At 41.6% G+C, this 24,924-nt stretch overlaps 2 protein-coding genes across 4 annotated transcripts; one reads left to right on the top strand and one right to left on the bottom strand.

Annotated features, from left to right (window-relative positions):
* The first annotated feature begins 709 nt into the window (after nucleotides 1–709).
* Nucleotides 710–13,380, top strand: LOC139643532 (transmembrane protein 272-like). Of its 2 annotated transcripts, XR_011695082.1 has the most exons (6): nucleotides 710–767; nucleotides 2,827–2,912; nucleotides 2,996–3,046; nucleotides 4,368–4,580; nucleotides 11,498–12,756; nucleotides 13,027–13,380. XR_011695082.1 is itself a non-coding variant. In XM_071518698.1 (5 exons), exons 2-5 carry the CDS (start codon nucleotides 2,849–2,851, stop codon nucleotides 11,707–11,709), a joined length of 540 nt encoding a protein of 179 aa, XP_071374799.1. In that variant the 5' UTR covers nucleotides 710–767; nucleotides 2,827–2,848; the 3' UTR covers nucleotides 11,710–13,380. The 2 variants fall into 2 exon arrangements, 1 of the variants encoding a protein (XP_071374799.1); XM_071518698.1 differs by having other exon boundaries at nucleotides 11,498–13,380.
* Nucleotides 13,381–16,155: 2,775 nt separating this feature from the next.
* Nucleotides 16,156–24,533, bottom strand: LOC139643529 (procollagen C-endopeptidase enhancer 2-like). 2 transcript variants are annotated; one of them, XM_071518693.1, is made up of 9 exons: nucleotides 24,429–24,533; nucleotides 22,561–22,669; nucleotides 21,296–21,554; nucleotides 20,754–20,878; nucleotides 19,937–20,073; nucleotides 19,011–19,654; nucleotides 18,759–18,839; nucleotides 17,174–17,344; nucleotides 16,156–16,553 (listed from the first exon to the last, which is right to left on the bottom strand). In XM_071518693.1, exons 1-9 carry the CDS (start codon nucleotides 24,518–24,520, stop codon nucleotides 16,423–16,425), a joined length of 1,749 nt encoding a protein of 582 aa, XP_071374794.1. In that variant the 5' UTR covers nucleotides 24,521–24,533; the 3' UTR covers nucleotides 16,156–16,422. The 2 variants fall into 2 exon arrangements, with proteins under 2 accessions (XP_071374794.1, XP_071374795.1); XM_071518694.1 differs by having other exon boundaries at nucleotides 18,759–18,829; nucleotides 19,301–19,654.
* Nucleotides 24,534–24,924: the final 391 nt, after the last annotated feature.

Below are 24,924 nucleotides of genomic sequence, written 5' to 3'. Positions count from 1 at the left end.
GCAGGTTCTGTGAATTCCTCAAGACAAGAAGAAAAGGATTATACTACAGCACATTATGATTAAATGCATGTGAAGTGTCCCACGTTAACAAAATGACCACAAGTCCTAGTCTGACTGTATAATCATAAGTTTGCTTACTTGCAAAGCCACACACAACTGTTGTTCCGCATAATTTCTTCTTCTTTTTCTTCTACTTCTTCATAGTTATCCCTCTTCAGCATCTAATTCAGTCATGTACTTCTTCATACTTTAAGCTCTGAACTCCATTCCAACCTGATACTGTGTTGATTCTTTGGAACATTTACTAGCCTATCATAGTCTTTATACTATCAAAGACATTTCACTGTAACTAATTATTTTCACATACACATGAATGGCAGTAGCTTGTATGTTTTTGTAACTCAAATGGTTATTTATATTATATATAATTATTTATATTTTTAAAGGTATATTCTGCTACAAATCTAATCTTGTAAGAACACTCTTTCTTGTAAAAGTGTTCCTTTTTGAGTTTTACTTGTTTGATCATTATATTTAATGTTACTGTTACTATTAAATAACGTGCTAGTGAAAGGAGTGACGAGATTAAAAACACACATCCCTTATAAAAAGCTGTCCTTTCCTGTGGAAAATCCCCCCTTTGCCTACTTGACTTGCTGATGCTGTAGGCGGAGTCCCGTTGTCTAAAGGTCCTCCAACGCGACAAACTCTTTAGACAAAGAGGCTGGTGTATTCCTCCTTATTACTTTGGATTGTGTGAATGATCAGTAAGTTCAGTTTATTTATTTAAGGATGATTACATCTGTTTAGTAAATTTATGGTTTGTTTCTTGATGTATATAATGGCCATTCATTTTTGATAATTGTTATCGTGTGTTTAATTAGAATGTTTGATCATGCCATTCAGGTTGGTAGGCCAGTATGGATCCTGCTAAATTAATGATTAATTGTAAAAAGGAATATTTAATGATGTTAAAAATATATTGAAATTGTGAACAGCCTATAAATTTTTTGTTCTTGTTTGTTCTGTTGCCAGCCAACCAATACAAGCTAAAATAAATGCTACACCTGTAATAAAATGGTGGAATGGATCATCTGTGTCAAGTGCTCATCTGTCCTAATAAATAACCCACTCAGTTGGTCACATTCCTTGAGTCAGTAGCGAGTTAGGAGATACACTCAAGTCCAGTGGCGTGCACGGCTATATAGCTTTATTTAAGGGTAGGCCCAGGCCCTAATGGAAACTTCCAGTACTTCATTATTTTTTGGCCATTTTCGCCTTAATTGACAGGGCAGTAGAGATTGACACGGGCCAGATTCAAACATGTGCCGCTGCATTAATGGTATGCGCTCCACCTGTTGAGCCACCGGGGCTCCGGCCCCTTGCATGCTTCATTTTTGCCCTAATGTCACACCAGGGGGGCCCTTGAGCTGCTCAAACACCCATCTGGCGTGACATTAGAGCAAAAAGGACAGAAAATTTTAAATTAATCCTTTTTTTTTCTACTGTGGGGGCACCCTAGTAAAACTTGAGACCCTCACTTTTTTTCAACCAAAGGGACATTCTAATGGGACACTTCATTTTTGTCCTATGGTCACAAGGAAATGTGTCTTTTCTATCATAGGGGCCTAAGCTTGGTGGATGCACTGACTCGCTGTTTACCTGTTGATCTGTCAGCCAGGCAGCACCAGACTGTGTGTTTGTATTTGTGAGTTTTTGCACAGATGTGTGTGTGTGTGTGTGTGTGTACATGCGTTGTCTATTTACATGTGTGTTTTCACAGTAAGTGTAGGTTGATGATGATGTGCCATTTTAAAAGTATCTTACTAATTGTTTTCATTAAGCAGACCTAAATTTAATTTAGTGAGTTGATATAAAATGATTTTGCATATTCAAAAATAGACAATGGTTTATATTAGAGAAATTGGATTTCGCCTAGAAATTGACTTAAAATTAACGCAGCTGTCAAGAAAAATAGATAAATTGTATCTTGCAACATCCAGGCAGCATCTATGTATATACAGTGAAACTGCTGCTGTCTTTGCCTCAACACTGTAATTAAGAAAACATATAAACATAAAGTATTTGCCAGCTAGTTCTGTTATTTTTTCTAGCTAGCTTATAATCCGTCTCATATTTTATTGATGTTTTGGTAAGCTATTGATAGCTAGCTTTGACGTTTACTTGGGCATCTAGCTTGAGTTGAATCTAATGTTACTGTGGCAAATAAGTGTCAGCTAGCAGCTATAGTCCTATTACAGCTGCTTCAGTGGAACGCTCTTTTTCAAAGCTGAAGCTGGTAAAAAACAAGCTCCGTAACAGCTGTGGTCAAGGCAAGCTCTCTCTGCTCCTACTGTCTCCTACTGTGTGTGTGTGTATGTGTGTGAGAGAAAGAGTGTGTGTGTTTGTGTAATTCAGCCTAAATTAATATTCACTCCAACCCAGTTGGAGGGTTATATTAGCATGCACTTATTCCCTCCAAACCCAGGTTGGTGCGGGTGGAAGAGGTGGCCCTTTTTCGTTTTTTGTCCCTGCCCCTTAGAGAGTCTGTGCACGCCACTGCTCAAGTCATCATTCCAGCCGTAATATTTTACATTGCCCTAAGTGTGGATATTTAGTGCCACTGGTTTTCAATTCTCTTTTGACTGATGAAGAGCACTCTGCATGAAACACCACCTGTCCCAGTACATTTATAACACTTGGGAGCAGCTTTCAGTGTGCGGACTCTATTTTTGTCCAGTGTACCAAGAGTGACCAGAAATGCAAACAGTGTACAGAGGATTAGCCTATCTGTCTCTGTCTCGCCTCTCTATCTCCCCTCTGTAGGTTAGAGTCAACATTACTGACGATGTCGGAAACGGAGCTGCTGCGACGCATCCGCAATCCTCCTCAACCTCCAACACCGATCCTAGGTGAGAGATCTATGGGCAAAAGTTGTGCGCAAATGTTGTTGGTTCTCGCATGCAAAGTAACGATATTCTCTGTCTTCCCTTAGCATCTTCCAAGGTTATGCTCTGCATCATGCCCATTGCTCAGATTGCAATTGGTGAGTGGGTGAACTTATTTTACTATTCAATCATGAAGGTTTATTGAAATTATTTTCATGTCACTTTGGTGAATTTTCTGTGGCAGGGAAGTAGTGAGTGTACTGAATAGTTTAGTTCAGTGGTTCCCAATTTTTTTCTGTCAGGCCCCCCTTTTATGATTTTGGAACATTGCGATCCTCCGCGGAGTCGGCGGTGAGCGCGGAATCTGCTCCCTTCCATAGGAATAATGGCATTTTGAGCAGAAACCGCTCCGCAATGTGAACACAGTGTGGAGGGGTATTATGTCGCGCCCCCCTGTAGTTCCTCTGTTCCCCCCCTAGGGGGCGCGCCCCCCAGTTTGGGAACCTCTGGTTTAGTTGATGGCTTTTGAAATGGCGAACAACTAGAATCGTTCTGCATTCCAAAGATATTTTCTGGATGAAGCGTTTCCTGAATTTGTGAGCATGCTCAGTGACTAACAAGAAAAATAGGCGTAATCAACAGGGGGTCCCCCTCAATGTTCAAAGTAGGTAAAATTGTCTGCAGACACGCTGAAAAGCAAGAGCGGCATGGTCGTGGCCCGCATGAGTTGCAAGGCGTCTGTTTTTCAGGCGCCTCACATTTTCCAAGCGTTTTAGAGCGCTGCATGTTAATAAGTTCACATTTTTTATCTGCAGGGGCTGATCTGACTCTGCACACTTACGCTCATTTGCGCTGCCGTCAGAATCCCAAATCTGGTTACACCCATCAGTCTCAAGTTCTCATTAATTATCTTCTGTATTATATTATAATGTGTTTTTACATTAGCTTGCTTGTAAGTTAATGGAGCATTACAGATCCACATTACAATGCTAGTGGCCTTTAAACAAGAGAATGTAATATGTGTGCAGTCATGCACGTTTCATGTAGGATAGTTGCTTGTGTTGATCTTTACTCGATTGTTAAGATTTACGTAGTTACCCTTTTCTCCAAGTAGACACATAACACTTAAAAGAAAAAATATATATAACTAATAGAGAAAAGGACAACATTGAAAAACTGTTTTAATTGTGTTCAAAACTTAGGCCTACATATATCAATAGTTTGTCACTTAGCATTTTCCTTTTTTGTTGAAGGTGATTTAGTCTATCTTTTACTGTATTCAAGAAAGCTCAACAGTGATGCCAAAGTCTGTAGAATTGCAGGAAATGCATTTAAATTTAGTACAACAGCCCCACTGATGGTCCCCCCCAATGTTATAGACACAATTACACCACTGTAGTGGAATATCCCTTAAATGATGAGGTATCTTAAGAAGGAGGTTTATTCCATAATCCTGTTCTTCATTCCTGTCTCCAACAGGTGTGACGTACCTGAACGACTGCCCCAGGCAGCACTATATCCCCATCTACCTGGTGGTGACGGGAGTGTTCGGCCTGCTGCTGGACGTTTTCACCTGCCTGCCCTGTGCCCAGGAAGAGGAAGAGGAAGATGGCAACACCAACCCCCTCAGCCGCTGCTGCACCACCTGGAACTCACTGGCCTCGCTCTTCCTCTTCTGCTGGTTCATCGCTGGTGAGTTTACAGACCGGACTAGAAGGCTGATCAATGTAACACATGCGAAGGCATCATGCGGTGCAGTCAGTCAGTCAGGTAACGCTTAGTGAGATGTCACTTCGACATCTGACTAGAGATGGCCTACAAGAGATGGCCTCTCGCCACTGGACTAAATGCCACATTCAGTCTCATACATCGATAATGCCATATTGGAACTCACACAGACCCACACTCTTCGCCGTCAATTTACAGACATCTTCTTCTGTCCTGCAAACCTTAATGGTAGGTCACGTTATCACCTGTTGTATGCGATGTTGGTGGAATAGGTAATTTAACTGATATATTAAGGGGGTCATTGGGCCGGAACGCAGTTCCGAGAGTGAATTTGAAGACGTAACACGCGTTCTGGTTCTGAAAAAATAAATACAGAGCAGTAGGCTACTGGTGGTTGGCGGTGTTTGGACCTTCGGGACAATCACAGTGCTTAAAAACGGAAAACTCCACTCAACCGGGATGCCGGGCCACATTAAACTATGGAGGTATTATTGGAGCAAAACATCTGAGCACCTGTGACAGTGGAATTTGTCATTGTAGAAAATACTCACACATCCCATTGAGCAATTTTACGTTGATTAGACGTTTAAAACACGTCTAAATGGCCCATAGCCGTCTAGGCTAAATTAAGTTTAAATGGGGTTGAAAAGTGAAAGCTTATTAGATGTCTATACATAGACAAAATGATCCTAGGCTATATGAGAGCTACGCATAGACGCAGTGTTCAAATTACTTCTTGTGCTCAGATAATTATCTTGTAGGCCAGTCTACAGGACTTCTCTGGTGCATATTTTTGGTATTTACAGATGTTTATTCATTGTAATAATGTATTTACTGCTTGGTCTAAAATAGGTCTATACATAGCCGTAATGATCCTGCGCTATATGAGAGCTAAAGCATAGACGCGACGTTGAAATCACGTCTTTTGCTCAGTGGGATGTGTATCAGTAAATTTGAAGTTACAGAGAAAAATGCTTTAAGAGTTGCAAACTTGTAGAATTCTTTTCTCTCCCACAAACACAACACAACAGTTACACCTTCTCAAATTCTTCATTTACAGGTGCACAAATCCTATTCTACGAATCACAAATTAAGAAACTCATACGCTCACATTTTTGCTACAGTTGCTGCAGTGAATATGGTGCAAAACACATTCACACACCCGTATCAAATAATGTAAAGTCATGGACAAAATTTGCACATCCGCAAATCAGTATGTGAATTCATGCAATGAGAGTTGCACACCTGTAGAATATTTCCTCACAAATAACTTTTTTTTCTTGGATATTTTTCTAGCACAAACACAAGTCAATAACTACAACTGCTTGAATCTGCCGCTACGAATCTCAAAGGCAGTTTTTTCGCTCAGAAATGACAAGTTCCGCGCGCTCTGACTTTTGCACCACATATCTCAGTGAGGATCAATGAGGATTCGTACCTGTAGAGCCGGTAGAGCCGGTAGAGCCGGTAGAGCCAGGGGCGGGCACTGTTCAGAGATCACAGAACCCTTTTGGCCAATCAAAGGAGCTCGTTTGGGCACCTGCGCAGTAGTGTCTTTCTTGGCCCCGCCTGGCCCACATGAACGAGTCTAGTGGCGTTGTCATAGCGACCGTGACGACGGCGCGTTCATGTGCAGGTTGCTAGGTTCTAGGTTCTGATTGACTGTTACTGCTGCAGACTCGGCTCTTTGAATTATCAATTTTTAAATCATTGGTTTATTTTTCCTTGGAAGCCACCAAGAGCCAGAAACTGTATTTTCTGGAGCTCCGTGAACGCGCCTCTAGGCTACAGGAACGCTCCGTGTGCATTCACCGCTTCTACTTCCACTCTTGACAAGCTATACAGCTAGCTGATTGTTAGCGGAGGCTTTTAGCTGTATGTGATCAAACTAGATCACATTAAACTCAACCTACACGTCCGCCGACACTTAGGTTTAACAGGCAAGACTTCAGAACAATAACGGATGGTTTCTAATTTGTTTTTGTTTCTCTCTTGATTAAATAGGTCGCTTGCAAGCTAGTTAACGTTATAACATTGCTGTAGTTAACCAGCTACATGTAGCATATGCAGTTCTACCTACTTACTATTGTATATTTATTTACATCCCAAAATTCTCAGTTTACAGACTATGCCTATGTACTTTTCTTTATCCTATTAAAGTTATGAATATATTTGGGCTTTGATTGTTCTAATATCTTTTACTGTCTGTAAATTTATATTTAGATGTCTAATTTGAGTTAACCTGCTTGAGTTACTGATAATGTCTATTATGTAAATGGAATTGAGTCTTCTTCCAACCACTGCATAGGGAGATCAAGCTTATAGAAATGTTGCTATGACAGAGTCTAGATAGTATAACACTTGCAAACTCAAGTAAACATTGGTGTGACACAACAAACCTAGAATATTCCCAATGATAATAATTTAACTGTTTTTTTCACTAGCAAACCTTGCATCTAAATTGCATAATGCAAACCTATCTTCATACACTGTTTATATAGGACTGCGTTTGAGACTAATATTTGTCATGACTAAACGTTGTGAGGTGACCCACCTTTGATCCAGTGTAGTCCAGTCCCATGGATTAAATCAGTATGCAGCAGAATAATAATGGCTACAAGTAATACTATCTCTACATTGAGGCAACAGCATGTCGGTTAACTTGGACTATGTGGTCTAGATGTGTGGCTTTAGTCAATATTGTCAGAAATTACTCACAAGCAAGAGACATTCAAAAAATGTATCAGTGTATATTCTGTAAGACTTGTATAAATAAAAACACTGTTAGTAATAATATTGATATTTGTGACTAGAAAAACATAATGCTGGTAAAATGTAATAACCAAGGTAAGATGGAGAAAAGTAATTTGAGGGCAATGGACAACAGAGTGATGTCAAATAAGACTTATTTAAGAGATGATCCCAGACAAAGTGTTATATGTAAAGTAAACATTTTTTTCAAAAAACGTTTCATTCTACATGTTCCATTTTATATGGGTGAAACATTCTCAGGAGTATTAAGCATTACAAGACAGTCTCATCATCAGTCTCATTAGACAGTCATTTGAAGAAGACCAATCCAGTGATTAGAAAAAAACAATCATCTTTGAACTGGCACACTAGTTTATAACAGGTGGATATTTAGAGATCCCCGGTCCACAGAGGGCAGCTGTAATATGTCAGTACAGGTAAGATTCAGTAAAAGCAAAATGTTAAGAAATCAAGTCACAGGTCTCTCTTGTAAAAGAGATTTTTGTCATCTCAATGGGACTTCCTGGTAAAATGAAGGTAAAAAATAAATAAATAAATAAGAAATCTAGTAAAGAAAGAAAGAAACTAGTGTAACACATCATAAATAAGTTAATTTCTTTGGGAGCATTTTCCAGCATTTTGTCAGTGGTTCTTGAAGAGCAGGAGTTTCTGTAACAGAAGAAACTGCAGTAAGTATCTGCAGCTCAGTGAACGACGTGAACCATCTCACATCGAAAATGCTCTAAATTAAGTTAAAAATAAATCTCCTCACCTGGTTAAGCACGAGTAAACCCTTGACATGGACCTGGCTAGCGATGTGTGGCATGAACTTGACTCCCTGTGAGAAACACAAGATAACGTTCAACACAACAAGTGGAGCAACACGAGTGGAGCATAAATCACAAATGCAAAGTTTAGTCTATAATCTAGCGAACATTTCTATCTTTAACTAAGTTAACTTGCCTAATGTTAACCCATGGATGTGTTAGCTGACTCCGTCTCGTTATGCTAACCGTTATTACCAACGTTAGCTTAGCTCAACTTTATTCAGACTGAATCACTTCACATTGGATGTAAGATTTACACAAATAAAGCAAATATTCTGTGCTTGAATAAATGATAGATTCATACCTGGACGATGGTTTCCCCGAAGAGCCGAGTCTGCAGCAGCAACAGTCAATCAGAACCTAGAACCTAGCAACCTGCACATGAACGCGCCGTCGTCACGGTCGCTATGACAACGCCACTAGACTCGTTCATGTGGGCCAGGCGGGGCCAAGAAAGACACTACTGCGCAGGTGCCCAAACGAGCTCCTTTGATTGGCCAAAAGGGTTCTGTGATCTCTGAACAGTGCCCGCCCCTGGCTCTACAGGTACGAATCCACATTTCACTGAGATATGTGTTTTTTTATTTTTATTTCTATCATCAGCATCAGATATACAAAGTTATCCAAAAGCATAGATGGAGTAACAGAACAGTAATAAAGAATAACAGACATACCAATATACAACGCCAGGGATTACAAACAAAGTTTGACACAAACAGATACAAAATGAAAATGGTGCAGTAAAAATTATATTAAGATGTTAAATTCAGAGCACAAATTTAAAGTTTTCACAGCTTTTCTATTGCATGAGGTAGATAATGTTCTAATGTAGGACTCTGCTTCCTTTTCAAAGGTAGAGAAAAAGGGCTTAGTTTTTAACACCTTACATTTATGGATATAAAACTTGGCCAGCAATATGATGAGATTACACAGAAAAAATTCATTATCCAATTCTTTCCTGTAATTTGTAAAACCAAACAATACATCCTTCAGGCAAAGTACAAAAGCATCATAAATAGAGTCCAGTATAAAACGACAGATGCCTTTCCACAGACTCCGAGTATGATCACAAGACCAAAACAAATGGAAGACAGTCTCTGGGTGTAGGTTACAAAAAGTGCAGGTTATATCAATATCCTTCTTGAATCTCACCAAAAATGACTTGACAGGATAATAGCGATGAATGATCTTAAAATACATTTCTTTCACTTTGTTAACCAGTAGATATCTATCAGGAAGAGACCATATCTTTTTCCAACATATATCCTGAACAAGCTCATTCCAGGTTGCAATTACATATGGGACAGAGACACATTCAGTTTGGAATAAGGTGCAGATTTTTCTGTTATTTTTACAGGAAGCAGGTAGAAAACATAATTTTCCTATAAGTGTGTCAACTGGATCAAGCGAAGGTGTCACAGCAGAAGGTGGAGAGGCATAACCCTTATAGAGCATGACAACACCAGGTGGAATGGCATCAAAGACTATAGCAAATTGTTTAGGGCTCACAGGGATCTTATAATGACAAAGAAATTCTCGGTAACCAAAAAGCTTTCCCTCCTTATTGAACAGTTGACTCACCAGTACAATACCATTCCTGAACCAACTGTCAAAAAACAAAGTTTTCTTTTTGTAACACACATCCCTGTTGTTCCATATAAAGTATCTATTTGGAGAAAAATTGTGCTTATAAATAAGAGACCATGCCAAAAGTGCTTGCTTATGGAAATTTGAGAGAGAGACGGGAATCCGATCAATATTATAGTTACAAAGTAAAACAAACTTCAGACCACCCAAATTAGAAAACATATGGTGAGAAATAAAATTCCAAACAGAGGTAGGGTCTTTTAAGTAGTGTCTAATCCAATTAACCTTGAAGGTGTTGTTTAATGTACTAAAATCAAGAAAATTGAGGCCACCGTTATTATAGTTATTCATTAAGACAGACTTTTTAATATAATGATAAAGAGTTTTATTTTTCCAAATAAAGTTATAAAGCAACTGGTCAACACTGAGATATGTGGTGCAAAAGTCAGAGCGCGCGGAACTTGTCATTTGTGAGCGAAAAAACTGCATTTGAGATTTGTAGCGGCAGATTCAAGCAGTTGTAGTTATTGACTTGTGTTTGTGCTAGAAAAATATCCAAGAAAAAAAATTATTTGTGAGAAAATATTCTACAGGTGTGCAACTCTCATTGCATGAATTCACATACTGATTTGCGGATGTGCAAATTTTGTCCATGACTTCACATTATTTGATACGGGTGTGTGAATGTGTTTTGCACCATATTCACTGCAGCAACTGTAGCAAAAATGTGAGCGTATGAGTTTCTTAATTTGTGATTCGTAGAATAGGATTTGTGCACCTGTAAATGAAGAATTTGAGAAGGTGTAACTGTTGTGTTGTGTTTGTGGGAGAGAAAAGAATTCTACAAGTTTGCAACTCTTAAAGCATTTTTCTCTGTGACTTCAAATTTACTGATACACATGTGTGAGTATTTTCTACAACTACAAATTCCACTGTCACAGGTGCTCAGATGTTTTGCTCCAATAATACCTCCATATTAAACAAACGCACAATCAAATGACAGCCACAGACAGTTTAATCGGAGCCGCGGAGCTGACAGGTTGTGTTGTGAAAATGTTGAGATAGAAGAAACTGGACATTCTTTCCTGTTTTCAACCCAATGTGAGTGATAAAACAATGTGTTCAAGTGAATGGAACTTGTTTCTATGAAGTAGCACTGTTATGAGCGAAGCTAGGCTGCTGTATTTCTGCCTCTCCCACCATGTTTACATTCCAAAACAGCCCAATGGACAGAAATCTATCAATCTATCAATAATGCTGAAGGTTTCGGATGGATCAGTGTGGCCGCAGCTAGTGGAATTCAACACACGCGCCGTGGGCCTGTACAGGATCTGTATTTGTTTTGAGACTTGCACCAGTTGGAGACTGAATGCACTGCAATAACATTTATGGAACACTAGATGTCCTCCTTAAGTCTGTACAGCCAGCTGAGTCCCATCCTGCCGCTAATGTGTCACATGGCTTGTTGTCTTGAAAGCTTTAGTTCACACGTCATTAGATTGAAGCCATGATCTGTAATTAAAGAACAGCCAGATGAAAGCTTGGCCACTGTGTTAAGGTGTTGTGCTGCTACACAGTAGGAAGTAGGTCTATTTCTATGAGTGAGCATTATATCACAGTGAGGTGAAACAGCCATTGACAAAAAAACAAAAAACAAACACACAAACCGTATCAGCTTTAACAGTGTATTCCTCACTTGGGTTTCTTTTTCTCCAGGTAATGTGTGGATCTACTCTATCTACCAGCCCAACTACAACAAGACCACGACGGACGTGGATCCCTATTGTAACAAGACGCTCTACCTGTTTGCCTTCTGGTCCACCACCTTGGGCTACATCCTGATGGGTCTGTCCCTGTTGTGCGGCTGCTGCGTCCTCGTCTGCGTCCTCTGTATATGCGCCAAGGCAAACCCCGACGACGACGTCTAAAGAGGCAGCCTCATCCGGAGGAGTGAAGAGTGAGGGTGCATCTGGTGGGGCTGCACACATTGAGTTTGCTACTGAGGCTTTTAGGTTTTTCTGTTGCACAAATACCAAGCTGTACCCGTTCTTTGCTTAATATGGGTAGGGTAGAGGATCAAACCGTTTTGGTTTCCCATTGGATTAACTGGAATACTCAGCAGTTAAAAATCACTTACACCTCATCAATGTAGACGTCCTTATCAGCATTCCTGAATTTCCCCCAAAGTGATTAATAAAGTGCTATCTTATCTTTTAAAAGTGGGCCAGCATCAAGCATGTTTGGGTGCCTTAGCAGCACATTTGTAGCCTATCTGAACCAAGCTGAACTGTGCAATAAGCACTTTGGCAAAAAACACCATTATGTGCCAGTATAAGTACAGCACAGTACACTTGCAGTGTACTGTGCTGTACTGTGAACTGTCTTTACTGAATTTAATATTCCTGTACATGCTGTTAAGAGAGTTTTAAGTTAATGTTAATGGTTCATCATTTGCAACGCCAATTTGACTCATTTTGACAACAAGCCTGTAATAGTACTTCTCAAGGTGCACAGTCTCCTGTCCACATGCAGCTGACTCTTCAGCAGCCTCTATGGATGTGTACTTAACTTTAAATCTTGTGTGTGTATGTGTGCCTTTGTAATAGATTTTAACATTAATTGATTATTAACAATGTCTATGAGTGTTCACTAATTTTTGACAGACTCAGAAAGATCCTATGAAACTATACAGAAAACAGTTTCATCTTTAATTTTTTTTGTAAGAATTACTAGATTTTTGGATACACAACTCACATTCATTATTGTTGAAAGTCTTCCATGTCTGTGATCACCCCTGTTGAGCTCTGGGAGGAGCAACAAGCACACACCTGCTGTCTGAGGTCCGCCAGACACAGGTGTGTTTCAATCTGCCTTTGAGCCTGAGCCGCTCATAACTAGGAGGAGAAACCATTGTTCCGTTTGCTCTGCCACCAACCAGACTGGCCTTCCCTTTGTGCTCGCCAAGTGCGTCTAAAGTGAGTGATATGAAGTTGATTGCTTAACCTTTATCTTATTGGGTTATTATTTCATTCCTTATCAGTTTGATTATATAATGTGTTTGTATATATCCATTTATGGCTAATTCCAGTGTTCAGCTGATGTATTGTTTGTGTATGTTTGGAAATCAGTCTAATTCCATTCAATGCCAACTGTGAATTTGTGTTTATGCATTTGTGTTAAGTTGAGAAAATATGTGACTGTTTCTAAATGCCATATGGATTTCTCTGTTTGTGTGCTCTATACAGAACCCACCACTTAATGACGTTAAAGGGAATGTCCAAGCCACAATAAATCTCCTTTTTTGGTGGAACCTGCCGTCTCCTCTCCCTAATTCCAGTGCTTCATATCCAACACTGAATGTTCCTAGGCTCCAGCCCTCGCCAATTAGGTCACACCTAAAACAATTATAATGGGAGATTACCTTCGGCTTTATCTCTTTTTTTACTTGACATAAAACATTGCCAAATATACCAGGATCACAGTAATGTTATTGCCATAATAAATATTTATATTTTGGTACAAAGAAGAAAGAGTATTTACATCACCTGTTGTCTAATCTCTCATCTCTCTATAATTGGACACTTTGATTTTGCAATTGTAGCCACAAACATAATTTTATATGATTTGAAATTAAGAATAATCATGGTGTGATAATGATCATAACACTGTTCAATTTCCAATATGTAACTTGTAATTGCCATACATTCTTACACAAAATAGTTGACAACCTATTTTTTTTTTCAGAATGTGAGTTTTCAAAAAAAATTTCTCAACTGACTGAGAAAAACAATGTTTTTTTTTACATTTAATATAAAGATTTGGACATGAAACACGCTTAACAGCACAAGGTCATATGATAAGAGTATCATTAACTATTATATATTAATATTATATGGTAGGATGCTTGAAATAGCAGTTTAAGGGTAACATTTTGATTTATAATATTAGCTTCCCAGCATCCTTCCTAACATGTATCAGCAAAACTATGATTATTCCCCCCTCCCAGAGGTGGGGACTTGAGTCACATGACTTGGAACTTGAGTCAGACTCAAATCACAATTTTAATTGCTTGAGACTTGACCCATGGAGAGAATACTTGAGACTTGACTTGGGTTCTGGTGACTTAGGACTTGTACTTTGATGACTTGAAAAGGTTTCTAAAGTCTTGACAAAAGATCTTGTGTTTGTGTAAATGATTTGGATTGAAAGTGATGAGCATTGTTCCACCAGACGACTGAATTTAAATTCTGTTTTCTGAATTTGTATGGAATTATTGAATTTATTGACGATGAAACTGATTATAGAAATCAAACTCATGATGCTCTTAACAACTTTGTATCCTATTAAAACAGTGCTGCATTGAAAAATCCTAGATATTTAGTTTTATTTAATATATTAAATTGATACTGGACTCTTGATTTGTTCTGTACGGTGGCCCTGAAGTGCAAAACACAACAACATTTCACAAAACAAATGAACAAAATTGAAAAACAACATTTCACAAAACAAATAAAAAAATCACAAAACACAACAACATTTCAAACAAGACACACACAACCTAGTATATGGCTGGACCGTGTATGGATGTGCCGCATGCCACGGCCGACCAGTGGTGTAACTAACTCCGCTGTAGACTGCTAATACAGAATAATAGTCCATACATCCATACAGATCTCCGTTCCAGCGCGTCCCGTCTCCTCTCTCCGCCGCTGTAGTCTCCACCGCGCCCACGGCCCGCATCGAGCCTACCGATCCAAGCGCCAGGCGTTGCTGTTCGCCAGACGCCCGATGATGTATCGTTGTTGGGACCCCCGCCGAAATCTCGGCTGGATCACCAGGAACAAGTTGGCGCCCAGCTAGCGGCATTGGCGGAACCGTGGCCCCGGGAAACTTCGGGCGTGATGAAACCTCCATGCTTGTTTGTGTCTCTCTCTCCGCCGACAGAACAGAAGGCTGTCAGGTGGACTGAGCTCGCGCATATGCATCAAAATAAACGGTGATATAATTGTATAGATTCTACTTTAGCTTCAGCTTACATGCATGATATTGCTCAGCCTGCTTACTGTGTGGGAGAAACGGGCTCCTGATCTCAGCGGTGAAAGTAGACGGCGGAGAAAAAGAAACTTAAAAGAAAACGGAAAAGGTAGGTCCTTACTTTGTCGTTACATATTGGATGTCTTTGTTGTCACTCACTCAAGTAACAGGAAGTGGGACTAGGGGTGACACCTTCAAAATAAAAGCGCATGTTTTAAGTTTAAGTGTGTGTGTGAGTGGGTGGGGGCGTAAAGCATGACAAGTCACAAGACAACAGCTGATTGTTGATTGTTTGCAAAGCCGTGGACACTATTGCTGGGCAGACTAGTCTGTCGGTATGTTTCGAGCTTGAGGATGATCCCAAAATACTCAAAGTTCAATTAATTTTGAGGTACTAGCTCGAATTAAATGATTCACCACCCCGCCCACCCTCTCTCACACTTTCATTTTGAAGGCGGCGCTGCTAGTCCCACTTTCTGTTACCTTGAGTGACAACAAAGACATCCAATCAGTAACGACAAAGTAAGGACCTACCTTTTCCGTTTTCTGTGAAATGTTGAATTGTTTTCTCTTTTGCCGTTGTGTTTTGTGTTTTGTTCATTTGTTTTGTGAAATGTTGTGTTTTGTGATTTGTTAATTTGTTTTGTGAAATGTTGTGTTTTTGGTTTTGTTAATTTGTTTTGTGAAATGTGTTTTGTGATTTGTTAATTTGTTTTGTGAAATGTTGTTGTGTTTTCTGTTTTGTTAATTTGTTTGTCTGACTTGACTTGGTGTTCTACATTTAGACTTGAGACTTGACATTAATGACATGGACTTGACTTGGTAATCTACATTTAGACTTGGGACTTGATTTGAGACGACTTGTGGGACTCAAGCAAAGTTGACTTGGTCACACCCCTGCCCCTTCCTTAAATTCACCATTCACTCTGGTTATTCAGCTCATTGGAGAATGAATGCTGCCCAAAACCAGTATATATATCAAACATCCCATCATAGGATTGACGCACTTTGAGAAGTCCTGGACTGACTCCTCTTGTACTATGTTTCCCCAGATGGACCAAGGAGACTTCACATTCAACATTTGCAACACCTAAGGGTCCAGCTGACCTTTGACCCAGTTGCCTTTTCTCCTCCTTTCCTCATGAGGGAATAGCACGCCCTGTTCATGCACGTATTTGGCACAAACACAGGTTTTCCTGTTAAACAAGCAGCTGTTTGTCAGTCCAGCCAAGGGCAAACTGTTGTCCGAGTCACAGCTGACCCACTGGACTTCATTGTTTCAGAGCCTGTAATGTAAAGTCAGTCAGTATACTTTATGTGATATTGAAATGATCTCAAGCACCAGTATCACATGGTTTATTGATATGCATCCTTTATCACAGAAATAGTATAATTTACATACAAAATACAAAATATAATCCTCAATGTTGCGTGTTTCTCATTACTCATTTGAAGCTTCATTACTTTTCACAACAGTATTTTATCATGTAAAAAATTAGTAATATTAGTAATAATATTTTCGCTCTCTTTTGCAAAGTAATTACAAGTTCTCTGAGGGAGAGAGAGAGGCAGGGCGGTCATTCTGATTGGTGGATCGGGCTGTGATGTCAGCATGGTTTGCGTGAGAGGTTGGCCAGTGCTTTGGCGTGGATGGGCTTGTAGAGGAGAGAGAAGCTGGAGGGGCTGAGGAGGCCGTTGCCCTGCGCATCCACCTTCCCCATCAACACATAGTTCAGTCCTGGACAAGAGACAGTTCAACACAGAGATCTATCAGAAAACCCCTAAAAAAAAAGTCCTGTAATACCAGATCATGCTGACTGTCATTACCAGAGGAGCTGGGTGGGTTTTATACGGGAATGGGATGATATGTTTATCTCAGGATACGGATCCGATACTCGATATGGGGTTCATGATTCCATACAACCACGATACGATATAATATATAAAAGTTCAACAAAGTATGACTGTGCAGAATTATGTTTATTTCTGAGCCACAAATCTTTCTAGCAATGGGACTGGCTTGCTAGAATGTAAACAAGAATTTAAAAATGTCGTTACAAAGTGCAAATAATATAATTTGGATGGAGAGCTTGTGAAATTGTAACGGGCAAGCCTCTCGTTTGTGATTACTACAGCAGAATAAAATGGAGCTAATATTATGATTCATTGTTCTGCCCCAAGATATGTATTGTCATATTTTTGTATTGCACTATATTGAATTTCGATATATCGTCCCATCCCTAGTTTTATGTCTGTTATGGTTTGTATGTTTGTGTGAGACAGAGATGGAGAGAGAGATAGGCAGAGAAAGAGATTGTGAATCTTCCCACATGTCCCACACAGATGGTCCCCCTGTACCTTTGCTCAGCCCGGGGCATCTCTTGCAGGTGGAGGTCAGTGTGACTGACATGACAGGTCCTGACTTGGTAATATTCAGACGTCCCGCCTTATAGGCCTTAATGAGGGACACCTCCACTGTCACAGCGCCCCTCAACCCAGAGGTCAGTGACGTAATCTTACCCGTTATCACTGAGAGACAGAGAGAGACAAAAAATGAAAATGCAAAGAGAGAGTGAGGGTTAGAGTTAGATTTGGTCACTGAAGGGCATTTAGATTTCTTTCAAACTGCACACGCTTATAAGCAGACTTTAACATAGATTGCGTGCTTCTATGACAAAGAATTAAAGTCACAGTGAAGTGGTATTTTGAGCGCATCTTGCTTCTGTAATTTGACATATTTCCAGTTGAAACGGGATGTTGGGATGAGGCGTAATGTGGAGAGGGATCATTCAAAAGTGTCCGGCAGTGTAAAACAATGGGATAGCAGCATCACTCACTAAGGAGAGAAAGGCATTTTTATGAGATGGCGGGGTGGAGAGGGGATTGTTCAAAAATCTGTGATGAGATTATTGGTTTTCTAGGGAGGAAAAGCAATAAACAATTTTGCATGTTTTTTTGGCATGTATTGTTAAATAGGTGTATATTATGACATGGAAAATTAGCTAACAACTTGAAGAAGATTTTTTTTTTTTCATTTCTACGTATTCTGCTACTGTAAAAGCCTCAGAAGCACTCTCTGATACAATGGGAAGGTCATGCAGAATTATTCAGGTTTTCAGATTTATATCAGGAGCCCAATAACAACCACTGTCAATTAGGCCTAAATTGACAAACATTAAGTTTATCAGCAATGCATTTCTAATCATGTAATTTCACTGTAAAACGTTTCTCAACTGTTTAAGTATGCTGATATAATGAGTTTTAAAAGAGTGCAAGCCACATTTTGCTAAAATCATATTGTTTCCTAGCAAGCTGTTGCATAAGCAGGATAATGAAGTTGAAGTGTGGTGTTGTGCAACAGTTTCTATAATGTATTTAGAATCATTTGTCCTTACATAAATGGGTAGTGGGAGTGGGAGGGCATGTTTGGCACACTCACTTATGAAGTAGCAGCTGAGGAGGTACACTTCGTTTTTACTCTAATTCTCAGTGGAAAGGCAATTTTCTTACTAACATACTGTATATGTAATGGTATTACTAAATTCTGTGCACAGAGGGGGGTAGTCTATGCCATATATTGAAAGTGCTACAGTGACCCCTTTGATTACCATTCATTTAGCATTAGCTGAGGCAAGATTTGATTGATCTTTGGCTATTTCCAGAGAATCAAACCTTGTATTCCAATTATGCTTAGTTTACTCTCAGGCCAAAGGAGGTCTAGGAAATCTGGGAGGTCTGCCAATCTTTTAAGTAGCGTTTATCAAACTAAGACCCAGGCCAGGGCAACCAAGAACACATCACAAGAAAAACCATGTTTCACAAAGAGAGAGGGAAAAAAAAGCAAAGAGGGTGAAATAACTGAGATTTTGTAAAGGCAGAGATGTAAGACTAGATGGAGAGGAGGAAGTGAGAGGAGAAGCGGGCGGCCGAGCGTGTGACTCACCAAAGTCATGAGGGCAGAAGTTGGATTGGAGAGTGCCAGTCCTCTTACAGACTTGTGTACACAGTGGGTTCAGTGGTAAAGCTGTGGAAAGCACACACACACACACACACACACACACACACACGTAAACAAACACACAAACACATGATAAGCACGTAAACTCATGCTTCACACACTGATACAGACATGGGGGCAAAGGACGAAACAAAATTGCTGTTCATTTCTAAACCAAAATCGATTCATCCCACTCACGTTTCTTGCTCACAGCAGGTTTCTTTGTCACTGTCTTGCCTGGTTTAGCTGTCACTTTAGGCTTCATCTTTGGTTTGGCTGTTGGTTTAAGTCCAGGTTTGGAGCTGGGTTTAACTCCAGTCTTAGGGGTCGGCTTCACTGGCTTGGCTCTGGGTTTTAAAGTGGGCTTCGCCTTAGGCTTCGACGCAGGCTTGGGTGTGGGTTTAACCTTGATGCTTGGCTTAAGCTTTGGCTTTGGTGTAGGTTTAGGTCCGGGTTTAAGTATGGGCTTTTTCACAAGTGGTTTCCGTGTGGGTTTAGCTGGTTTGGGCTTGGGAGTGGGCCTCACTGCCGGCTTTGGGGTCGGTTTGCGAGGTGGCGGTTTAACCGGTATCCTTATCACTGGCCTGGTGGAGGGCTTTGAGGTGGGTTTGGGTCGGAGGCTGGGCTTAGGCTTGGGGGGCAGTTTGGTCGGTTTGCTTGGCTTCACCGCCGGTTTTTGCAGCGTGGCGTCGATGTGAGGCCGGAAGATGAAGTCCCCTCCGACGGTGGGTGTCCGGGACCCCCGGGGCACGCTGGAGTAGAACGCCATGAAGCCATCCGAGGTCACGCTGAGGTCAGAGACGAACTGGACCAGGAGCTCGTTCCCATTTGTCACTATGGTTCTATATTCAGGATGAGGAAAGTGGGATGTAGAAAGAAGGAATGGAGTAGAGGAGAGGAGAGGAGAGGAGAGGAGAAGAGAAAAGGACCAGTGTAGTTGCAAAGTGGAAGGTGGGAAGGACAGAGGTGAGAAAAGAGAGAGAGAGAGGGGATTTGCAGAGAAATATGGGAGAAAAAAGTAAAAAAAAAAAAACATGTAGGGTGAGAAACTGTGAGGCAGCTCTTTGAAAGGCGACTCTTTGCCCGTGTTGAGATCTTAGGGTTTGACTGATCAGCAGTCTCACTCTGGCACTCTGTCTCCGCAGTACTTCCCGATCCGCCGCGAGTCGTCCCGCTCCCCTCCGTTGAAGAACGCCACGTAGTCATAGCGACAGTAGGTGTCCGCCTCCAGATCCAGCTTCATGAACTTCACCTCGATCACCTGGGCAGGAATATGCACAACACACACACACACAAACACACACAAAATATGACATTTTTGACAGAACATGCAGAGTGTGAGGTGAAGCATATGCAGCCGTCATGTTTATTTCACCGCTTGACTGATTTTCATGAATCCGGTACAGTGCGGTAATAGGTGGAGGAGGAGGGTCTGACGTCTGAAATACAGAAGGGCATTTACTCTCTCTCTCTCTCTCTCTCTCTCTCTCTCTCTCTCTCTCTCTCCCTCTCTCCCTTCCCTCTTTCCTTGGGTTCAATCTCTTAGCACACACGAACACGCCCCAGTCTCTCAATGCACTCTTTCATTCCTGCTTCGTCACAAGGCCGCAGTTAGGTGGCACACGCACACACACACACACACACACACACACTGTAGTAGGGACCTAAAGCTAGAACATTTCCTGGTGATGGGCCCCTCGACCGCTGTTTTCTTTCCTCTTTCTCCTCCAGCACCAACACACCTGATTCAACACACCTGACTGCACTAATAAAAGATCTGACGATGACTCGATGACACACAACTCATTGATAACAGTGTCTTCACACTGGGCAAACACTAAACATTGGCACCAGTAGTGTGAAAGACCTCTACACATATTCTGAGATTCTGAGGTGTGTGTGTGAGCTGTGTGTCGCTGGGTCAAACAGTGATTGGCTGACATTGCTTGGCTCCACGGAGATGTGCCAGGAGCAGCTGATGCCTGCTGGGTAATCGGAGTTGGGCCAGTTGGGCGTCTTGACGGAGCCCTGCTCCTTGGTCAGCCTCCCGCCACAGAACTGGTTCTCTATGGAGAAGAAGTCAAAGAGAGAGACAAAGAATGGTGAAACACCCTCATAGGCTTTGAGCTGCTTTAAATAAGGGATGATGGGAACTTTTCAGGAACTAAGAAAAACAGTCTGATTTTTAGCTTGATGACAATGCATTTTTGAATTGATCCAGTGGGGCTTCATAAGGTGAAGAGGTTGTAGAATTTCCTCAACACACAGAGGAATATGTCATTTAAGTGAAAATATAAAATTTTTTACCCAACAGAAACAATATGCAAGTGCACCAGTTGGATTTGGGGAGACATATTATGATGTAATGATGCAGCAGACTGTGATACAACCAAAGTGCTGCTGTTCATCACTGGAAAACGAGACAAAACTTAGCAGCCTTAGCCTCAGGAGTTCACCCCTGTGTGTGTTTACGTGTCCCACACCTTCCACATGTGGCTTCCCTCCACTGAAGTAGCCCACAAAGCCTCTGCCTCCGGTGCTGGCGTCCGACACCATCTCCAGCATCATGGTGTTGGAGGTGGACATGAGCCCTCCGGGCCGGAACGTCCCGCAGAACCGGCCCAGCTTCTGCGCCGTGTGGGAGTGTCCGTTGTAGACGTCCAGGTAGTCGTAGCGGCAGGTGGGGTCGGCCTCCATGTCAAAGAAGCGGAACGACAGCATGACCACGTGACCCTCCGGCACCTGGGGGGGGGGCGACAGGTGGGTGATGCTTTGAGGAAGTGAATGAATAAGCAAATAACATCCGAAAAGGAAAGGGCGACATTTTCCCTTGCAAAGGTACAGAGGTTTTGTGCAGCATGAGCTTTACGGTGAACGCAGATGATCTAGTGAATGATATTATCAGTTATATTAATATTAACTGATACTATTTACAATATATTACATCATCTTTTAATAGTCAGCCCATCCTCACTGTGTAACAAATCAACAGTTGATGTTAAAATAAGAAAGGTGTCTATCTAAAATATTTAAACTTAACACTAAAATCTTGAAGTGCCCTTGAAGCACATAGCACTTACATTTGTGTGCTACGCTTCATGTTGGAAGGTTACATTTACCCATTGCTAATGAGAGGAAAAAGAAGGGGTTGAGTTGATGCAAATGATCCCACACCTCATAAACTAGGATGGAACATCACTTTAACAGACTGATATTTTTAATTTGGGTATTTCTGGACATTCTCTGCTTGAATATAAGGAGAGGAACCACGAGAGCTGTAGGTATGAATGAAGAAGTGTGCATCATATGAATGAAACAAATCCTCTCTTTAAAGCCGCTGCTTGTAGGATTTATCTAAATATAGGCGTTGTGGTCTAAAGCCCTTGTGAGCTGCTTCCGAGTGGCTTATTTGTCCTCACGCCAATGTCACAAATTCCTGTGAATTGATTGTGCTTGGCGATTAAAGTGATAACTGATTTTTAAAAATGATCTCCCCTCTGTTTTTAATGAGTAACTTACCAGAAGGGGTTTTCAAGCTTTTGTAGAAATTGTGCTGAAGAAGTGCCAAATTGGACCAAATGAAAACCCACAGCAGATCTTTTTGCTGTTTGTAATAGAAATAGCCTTGTTTCATATTCACATTGATATATATGACAAAATCCTTGACATTGTCCTCTACTCCAGTGGACAGACTGGATCAGATTCAGTTTGGCTGCAGTGTGATGCTGCAGTAAAGTAAAGGACTCACAGTAATGTACCAGGTGCATTTACTGTTGGGTTTGTAGTGGCTGGGGAAGCCTTCAGTGGCCACGATGCCCGAGTCTGTGACCAGGTGGCCTCCACAGAGGAAGGTAGGCCTGAGAGAGAGAGAGAGAGAGAGAGAGAGAGAGAGAGAGAGAGGGGTGGGGGGGATAGAGAGAGAGAGAGAAAGAGAGAGAGAGAGAGAGAGACTGACTAAGCTTCACATAACTATCAACTGCAGTTCAACTTCCAACTTAAGGGCTTGTGCTGGGAGAAAACAGTTTTCTAATGCAGCTACTGAGTCAGAACCCCTGCTCTCACACACACACACACACACACACACACACATTGGAAACCACAGCGGCACAGTCTGCCTCTGTTCTCTGATTCTGGGGAGGGCCCATGAACCCTCCTGGTTTGTGTATTTTCATAAAAGTTGGCCTAACTGAGCCTGTAAAATTGATAATATAGATGCTGTGGTGTTTCTAGATACACACACACACACACACACACACACACACACACAGTGCCACGAGAAAATTGTCACCAGACCAAACACTTACTTTACTTTAGCAGACAGCCACTTTCAAACACTGTGAAACAGCCAGCTCACACATGTAGTTTGTTGAGTAACACACACACACACACACACACACACACACACACACACACACACGCACGTACACAAACACAGACACACACGCATTCACCCACTCTCTCTCTCTCTCTCTCTCTCTCTCTCTCTCTCTCTCACACACACACACACACATAAACAAACAGAGATCAAAGCAGTGGCACCCTCAACTCTAATTTTACATCACACATCCCCAGACTAATTACTTCAGCTTTCGGTTGCTATGGCTTCTTGTCAATATGTTTCATCTATAAACTCCATAGCTGCATTTTGTCTTCACACTCTAAGCTTGACTCTGTAGCTCCATTTCTGTTCTGTCCTCAGCGATGTGGGTTGGTGTCCTCATCCAAGGCATTTAGACAGGGGAGAGAGACCAGATTACAGCCTCTTTTTCGCTAAAATGAATGTTATCTTGTGCTAGTTTTGGGTAAAAAAACAAACGCCACAGCCTATCATCTTCTGGACTCTCAGGAGTGTGTGGGACTCATCAGCCCCTTCACTGTCTCTGCTGTCCTCGTCTTTCTGCTCCGTCATGTCCTGCAGGCCTGCGCTGTGTGTCTGCTGTGGTACTGTAAGGCCACACTGGGGCCAAAATATCCCAGCGGTGGAGTCCCTCCCTTCTGACCTGCCGAGCTAAACAGCCCACAGGCATTTGTTTGTCTCTCGTGTCGTGTGTAGAAGGAGCTGTCGCCCTGCACACAGCAGGCTCAAAGCATGAAGCTCTGGGTCAGATATTTAGAACTGGAAGGAGATGCGTTAACGTCCGAATTGTCATTTTTTTTGTCAGCGTTGTGACACATGAAGACATTTTTTGAAAAAAGTCAAAGCCAGCTACCTAAGCCCTGCCAAATCACAACACCAATTATACTGTCACACTGTCTGTCTGCCTGTCTGTCTATTTGTTTGTGGGATGCCAACCACATCTTCCCGACACTGCCAACCTGCTATTTCTACTGCTCTCTCAGTAATCAACATAGAGGAAAAAAGGTAGGAAAAAAAGGCATGAGACGCACAGTAGCTGACCTACACAGACATGGGTTTCAAAACGCCACGTGCATGATTATATCCCTTGATGTAGAAAAGAAAACAGATGCACAAGAGGCACATTGATAGAGATGCATACAGGCATGCTCACGCTTAACACACACACATACCAAGAGATATGCAAAATATCTACAAAATATCTAAAATGCCACATGCTCTGCCTCTCTCTCTCTTTTTCTCTCTCACACATGTCCTACCTGGTAAAGTTGGTCTCACTTTGAGCCTCGGTCCGTCCCAGTGTCAGAATGACAAGGACACACACACTCCACACACACACCCTGCCCTCCATCCCGCCGTCCTCCGAGATTAAGAAAGACGGGAAAGAAGAAGAGGGGAAAGGAGAGAGAGAGAGAGAGGGAGAGAGAAGGCGTGGAGAAGAAAGGCGAGGTTCAGAGCAGCGGGGAGGAAAGGAGGGGAGGGAGGATGGAAGTGGAAGTGATGGATAAGAGGGAGGCGTGGCATGGGAGGAGGGATGGGGTGTGAGGGAGGATACAAGTTGGGGGGGAGGAGAAGAAAGAAAACAGGTAGATGAATGTGATTTTGGGTGGAGATAGAGGTGTTTGACCGGGTCAGTGGGGAAAAAACACTTCACATTGACCCACAGCCAAAAGTAATGAACACACAACACAGAGTACAGTGAGTATACACGCTATATACAGTGTGCTTGTGTTAAGTGACGGCTCCATGTTTTTG

Source organism: Centroberyx affinis, unplaced genomic scaffold (genome assembly GCF_046629955.1).
Source record: "Centroberyx affinis isolate AG114_WGS23_722 - 3 ecotype Tasmania unplaced genomic scaffold, CSIRO-AGI_Caff_v1 ptg000622l_1, whole genome shotgun sequence".
NCBI lineage: Eukaryota > Metazoa > Chordata > Actinopteri > Beryciformes > Berycidae > Centroberyx > Centroberyx affinis.
The sequence above is the reverse complement of the archived record's forward strand: the minus strand, read 5'-3'. Positions and strand labels throughout refer to the sequence as shown.

Coding starts and splice junctions, on each gene's coding strand:
- LOC139643532 (XM_071518698.1), top strand. CDS start 2,849: ATGTCGGAAACGGAGCTGCTGCGACGCATCCGCAATCCTCCTCAACCT. Junction 3,047..4,367: donor CATTGCTCAGATTGCAATTG/GTGAGTGGGTGA, acceptor TGTCTCCAACAG/GTGTGACGTACCTGAACGAC. Junction 4,581..11,497: donor CTTCTGCTGGTTCATCGCTG/GTGAGTTTACAG, acceptor CTTTTTCTCCAG/GTAATGTGTGGATCTACTCT.
- LOC139643529 (XM_071518693.1), bottom strand. CDS start 24,520: ATGGAGGGCAGGGTGTGTGTGTGGAGTGTGTGTGTCCTTGTCATTCTG. Junction 17,345..18,758: donor CTTCTGCCCTCATGACTTTG/GTGAGTCACACG, acceptor TCTGTCTCTCAG/TGATAACGGGTAAGATTACG. Junction 16,554..17,173: donor ATGCCCCGGGCTGAGCAAAG/GTACAGGGGGAC, acceptor TCTCTTGTCCAG/GACTGAACTATGTGTTGATG.